Consider the following 6,287-nt stretch of genomic DNA (forward strand, 5'->3'; position numbering starts at 1 on the left):
ACAAGAAATGCCACACTTTTATCACCGTGCCAGTCATTGTTTAGCACATCAAGCACAAATGGGACTACAAAATACAAATGGTGCACCCCTGAACACTATTAACTCCTTCAGAATCAGCTCATATAAACCAAACAAGGTTGAAATTGCAGCCTAAGATGAACCAAATGTAGGACTCAAATCCTCACTGTTTGGTCAACACTGACTAAATAGACCAAATATTCAAAGCAATAAGCCAATAATTTCTTTTCGAACAGGTCCTTGTTCATGAGCCAAGACTGTAATAATATTCAAAGCTGCTAATCAATGCTTCTAAACATATACCAGAATCATGAGAAAGAGACAGCAAGTAATGGATACAAGAATCAGAATCACCAAAACAATTTTTTTTTTAATAAAGCAGACTATAATGTAACTGATATTATCAAACAAGGAGCACCAAGACAAGCATTTATCTCATCCTCTATGATTCACTAGTGGTGTAACATGATTTCATGATTTCAGTTACCATCTAAGAAGAGTTTCTCAGAACCCATTCAACTAAAGTTGCAACACCAAATCCTGTTGCAGAACGTTTCTTGTCATTCCACACTGGACCAGCCAAGTCAATATGCATCCATTGAACCTTTTCATCAACAAACTGCAAAAGTACAAATGTTTAAGAAAACCTTAACATACAGTTATATATGTGCAATAAGACTACAAATACTTCCTTCCCAATATGTTCTATTAAAAATAGTTGTAACTTCTAATGTGGTGATATTTGTTTGTGGTAATGCACGCAATAAGCTTCTGCCGAAAAAAATAGTTTCTGCATTGAATTACTCACTTGAAATAAAGTAATTCACATATCACCCAACCATTTCATGTGCAACACTACTACCAACAAATAAAACTTGCCAACAATCATATGTAGAAAAGGGGTATATGACATTTAGATATAATTACCAGTCCTTGACAGAAAAGGGCCATTCAGTTGAGGACAAAAGCTTTAAAAATTGATTTATCAAAGCATATACCTGCTTCAAGAAAAGAGCAGCAGTAATAGCACCACCTTGTCGACCACCAGTGTTCACCATATCAGCTACTCCAGATTTCATGGAATCCCAGTAACTATCTTCTAACGGCAACCTCCATAATTTCTCTCCACTTGCTTCAGAAGCATCAAAAATTTCTTTTGCCAGGTCATCATTGGGGGTAAACACACCTTTAAAAACAATAGTTAGCAATAGCAATCAGTTGACAATGAATAAATGATTGCGCAAGTTCTAAAACTAATTAGAAACTAAATGCCATTAGTGGAAAAATCACTATAAGTCTATAATGTAGAGAATTCCACAGATGCCTCTTTCAGATCTGGCCTCTCCCAGAGTTTAGCTCTTCTTTTTGCCCGAAACTTCATAATTTTTTAGTGCTGAATATATAGTGGCCATTTTTCCAATATCGGTACATAATAATTCAAATCCATACATGATACAACAACTCTTAAGTTTATATTGTTAATTACCTGCAATGGAAGGTCCAAGAGCAACTATACAGGCCCCAGTTAACGTTGCCAAGTCAACTATCTGAAGAACAGTTTATCAACATGTTAGTGGTGTTCTAAAACCAGATGTCTAGACATTTTTGCATAATTTAAATTCCTTTGTAATATTTGGGAATGTTAGAAAATTTTCAGATGCATAGCTGCACACCTTTTCAACGCCTTGATTACAAGCATATACCAGAGCATCTGCAAGTGTAAGCCTACCCTCAGCATCTGTGTTGTTAACCTACACAGGAGGTTAAGCTAATGTCATACTTTTATACCAATCAAATAAACAAGGCCAAGTATAATACTTCTGCCTTTATATAGATCTCAAACGCCAAAACTTTAATTCATTGACTTTTAGTTGTGACAGATATGGTTAGCACAGATTTGCAGTTACATTTGACAAAAAAAACAGAGTATCTAGAGTCAATTTTAAAAACAAAATCAACTGAAATATATTTGTCTCCAATATATGAAAATTAATTAAAAAAACAACTGAAATATTTCAGTATTTTCAACGTGATAAATTCAGTAACTGATAATCCAATATGAGGTGATTGATATGAAAAGATATGGGAGATACACCATGTCAATACGAATACATTAAGTCAAATTTACATGTACAAATTAAGAAACATGGACCTAATAAATCCTTACCTCTATAGTTTTTCCATTTGAAGCCGTGACAATGTCTCCGGGCCTCATACCTGTTCCACTTATCATATTTTCACAAGCTGCAACTATAAAATGAACCTGCACGTACAGGACTTTAAACTTGGAGATGAAATGCTTTTTGTTGAGTCCAAAGAAGTGATTATATTAGGGAGAACAGAAAAGAGTAACAAATATATCTTCCAAGTGAGAGGGGGGTCTCAAAACTGCATTCAAGCTGCACAGTCGCATTGCAAATCAGAAATATAAACAACAAGGAGAAGCTATATGGACAATCCCATCCCATAAGATATGCAAGGGTAAGGAGATGCCCTAAAGAACACATGCATTCCACTAAACCCAATACAACAAAACATCATAAACTACTTACAATTCAATGCCTCAAAATTTTAGCCATCATAATGTTACGGAAACATTTAAAAGGCGTCAAGAGAAACTGCTTCAAGAACTCCAAACAAATTATGAAAAAGGAAAGTAGCCACCCAATTCATTTTCAAAAGTTCAACTACGTAGCATTTAAGATGAGTTAAAAAATTTCTCTTACTCGACCACCACCAACTAGCCCCTAAGCTGCTAAGCATATGCTTTTAACATAACTTCAAAAGTTGGAAGGATAACAAAAATTATACGCCAAATCAATCAATTCAAATGTTATTCTTTGAAAAGGAAAAAGTCATGAACAATGACATAAATGACTGACCTCCACTCCGAGAGGTTTGATTTGACCAAGAGCTTTTGCCGCACCAAAAACTGCAGCAGAACCACCCATATCAAATTTCATGAGTTCAATCAAACAGCCAGGTCCTGTCTTGATGTTGTAGCCACCACTAATAACATGCAAAGAGAAAAAAAATTATAAGCTGTTATTATAAGAAGGCGGCAAAAGAAAAAGGAGAAATTGCACTTGCCCACACTGATTTATCACTCCAACAGAAATTCCCCCCTAAACTACCAATTTCAAAACATTCCACCTTGATCTATGATCCTATTACTAATAGACCCCAAACTGTCAAATTGTCCAAAACTCAAGGTAAAAAACCATCATGACTTCATGTGACTACTTTGACAGGAAAAACAATTAGGACTACAAATTTCCCCTCGACAATAAGTCAATAACTCCCAAATTAAGGATGATAAGTGGGACAAGTCATTTTCCTTTCACAAAAGGTGAGGAGCAACAATTTTACATGTAATCAGGGGCTATTGGTAATGGGATGATTCACAGTATACTAGGGTGGAATATGCTAATGGATAGTTCAGGGGGAGAAACGCAATCGAGATAATAGATCATGGTGTGCATGTGCCATTTCCAACTGAAAAAGACATTTTTGAACCCACAAAATATCACAACAGTGTATTAACAAAAGAAGACAATGAAGCAATTTACTCACTAACTCATATCAACAAGCTCTAAGAACAAAGTCACCAATCTTTAACTTCATAACCAATAAAAGTTATCATCTCAAAATCAACACCATTGATAACAGACAAGGGAAAATCTCATTTCTTCTTGATGGCTCTATTTTTTGAATTTCATGACTTTCATCTTTTTTTTATAGGCAAATTTAGTATATTACTACTTTCATCTAAAACAGAAAGTGGCAAAGTTAAGTTAATTACCTGTCAAAAGTCAAACCTTTTCCAACTAAAGCCAACTTGACATTGACAGGTCCACTTGGTGGTTTATAAACCAGGTGGATAAAGTGAGGAGGATTTGCTGAGGCTGCAGCAACAGCCAAATAGGACCCCATTTTCAATTCCTTACATTGCTCGACGTCTAATATTTTGGCAGTAAAAACATCACTATATGTTGACGCAATCTTAGATGCCTCTTCTGCCAATACCCCTGAGGTACACAATTCATCAAGGATAAAGGAAATTAGCAGAAACTTAAAACTGTACAAGTATTTCACAGATGTATTGAGACACTAAAAAAATGACATTGACAAAGAAACAGTATGTATCATATTATAATATATAAGCACAAGCTTGTATGAACCTGGCGTGAGCACATTAGCTGGGGAATTTACAAGCTCCCTTCCAAAAACAATTCCAGAAGAAACATCTCCTGCATACTTAAGTTTCTTCTCCAGTTCAGGTCCTTTTCCAAGACCAAGAATCTCAACAGATCTAAGTGCTGATTTCTTTGACTCAGACTTGTATCTATTGTCCTCAAACGTTCCCAGGGCAGCCCCTAACACAGTTCAAGCTCACACCTCAATTGTAATTTATAAACACCACAAGCATACAGACACAAGAATTAAAAAAAAATTATATTATTTGAACGCCATTCCATTTACATCATTTTTACACCGATCTACAAAATTTCAGTTAATTACATGTATAATTTGGTCAACAGACAAAAAAACAGTATATTCACCTAAAATCCATACAACATCAACCAGTGTAAAAACTTTAATGTGCATAAATAATATAAGAGAGGGTCCCACTTAGTGGAGTCTGAGGAGAGTAGATGCATGCAGTTTTCCCTCGCAATCAGAGAGGTTGTTTCCAGGTGCATATATAATATAAGAGCTCGTAAAACAATGTCATTATATGCACACCGGAGTAGTTATTCAAATCACATTTTCGATCTTAAGTAGTATTATTTGAACAAATAACTGATTCAAAGTTCAGACTCTGAAAACTTGGCTCATAAACTATAAGAGGTGTTGCAAGAAGTTGTCTAACTCTAAAAATAAATCATTCACATCACATTTTCAATTTTAAGTAATACTATATGAACACCTAATTCAAACAACTTAACTAGTACTATTAAACTAACAGGTGTCAAGAAGTTGTAAGAATCAGTTCAAAATTCAAATCACATTTTTAATCTCAACTAATACTATTTTGAAGAACAACTATATTGTCTGAATCAATTATTCAAATATTCTACTACCAGAGGCAATTGCAGACGCAATGTTAAGCTTGGACTCCACAGAAAGTCCATCAACAGAAGCAAGAACAACAGCAACATTGCTTGCCTGAGCCGATTTCGCAGCAGCAGCAACAGCCTCACCAAAGCCTTTAAAAGGCGCAGAAGTCGCCGTGGATTGTCCAAGCCCAATCAATCCAACCCTCTTAGATCCAAATCCAAGTCCACTTGCAATTCTAAGAACAGTTGACTGACCAAACTTCCCATTAAAATCTTCTTCCAAAGAAGCTTCCCCTAACAAACCACCCAGCTTCGAATCGAGCTCGTTCAAAATAGGGTTCTTGAATTTCAACTTATCATCTCTAGTCAAGTCCTTTTCTGTTACTCCAACCGCAACTATATCTCCTTTCCATTCCGCCACGTCAGCGTCGTTAGCAGCAAAAGAGATCTTAAATATTTTGCACAAACAGAACAAAAAAAGAAAGTTATTTATATCTGAAATAATAATTCAATAAGTCGAAAAGCCGACACCAGCTAGTGGGATTAAGGCTTGATTGTTACGGAAATAATAATAATAGATAAATAGAAGATTGTAGAAACTAAATGGATAAGGACCTTAGGGGTATCGATGTTGGAAGGGTGAGTGAGGCCAAGAGTGGCACGTGCGATGGTGTGAGAGTGAGACATGAGATTGTGGTGGGTAAGAGAGAAAGGAGAGAAAGAAAGAAGAAAGGGTGAAGTAGATTTAAACTTGAGTGTAGTGAGAAAAAGAGATGGAGTAGTGAAGGATGTGAAAATAGATGCCATTTTATGGGAGTTTGAGACAATAACATATTTAATGTAATCAATTGGGTTGGTTAATGTGGTGGATTCATCACATGATGGGTAGCATTCACCATGCCATAGTTTATTTTTGGCACAATTGGCCAATTAGCCCATAGCTCAATTTTGTTTTTGTTTTAACTAGTTGAAATTTGGAAGGAGATAAACCACTTGTTATATAGTATTTAGTCAAATTAGTTGACCAAATAATTGGTAGTTCTAAAATATAAAAGAGTTTAATATATATTCACTAACAGTGTAAATATTTATACACATTTTATGCATTATACACTATTGTATTGTATGATGAATGATGTATTGAGAATGTAAAAAAATTTACACTATGCATATGTTTTTTTTCTTAATCTAACATAATATTAAAAAGTA

General features: G+C 35.1%; 1 protein-coding gene across 1 annotated transcript; it reads right to left on the minus strand.

Moving 5' to 3' along the window:
• Positions 327-5,900, minus strand: LOC109326907 (leucine aminopeptidase 1-like). The gene is made up of 10 exons (XM_019559804.1): positions 5,694-5,900; positions 5,103-5,526; positions 4,200-4,394; positions 3,821-4,046; positions 2,901-3,027; positions 2,186-2,281; positions 1,692-1,769; positions 1,505-1,565; positions 1,017-1,204; positions 327-637 (listed from the first exon to the last, which is right to left on the minus strand). The coding sequence occupies exons 1-10, from the start codon at positions 5,883-5,885 to the stop codon at positions 509-511; spliced, it is 1,716 nt and encodes a 571-aa protein (XP_019415349.1). The 5' UTR covers positions 5,886-5,900; the 3' UTR covers positions 327-508.

Source organism: Lupinus angustifolius, chromosome LG14, assembly GCF_001865875.1.
Source record: "Lupinus angustifolius cultivar Tanjil chromosome LG14, LupAngTanjil_v1.0, whole genome shotgun sequence".
In the NCBI taxonomy this organism is placed as follows: Eukaryota; Viridiplantae; Streptophyta; class Magnoliopsida; order Fabales; family Fabaceae; genus Lupinus; species Lupinus angustifolius.

Excerpts from the sequence above, each read along its gene's own strand:
- LOC109326907 (XM_019559804.1), bottom strand. The coding sequence starts at position 5,885 with ATGGCATCTATTTTCACATCCTTCACTACTCCATCTCTTTTTCTCACT. Across the intron at positions 4,395-5,102 it reads TGCGTCTGCAATTGCCTCTG|GGGCTGCCCTGGGAACGTTT; the intron begins GTAGTAGAATAT and ends GAACTGTGTTAG. Across the intron at positions 1,205-1,504 it reads TCTTGGACCTTCCATTGCAG|GTGTGTTTACCCCCAATGAT; the intron begins GTAATTAACAAT and ends TTGTTTTTAAAG.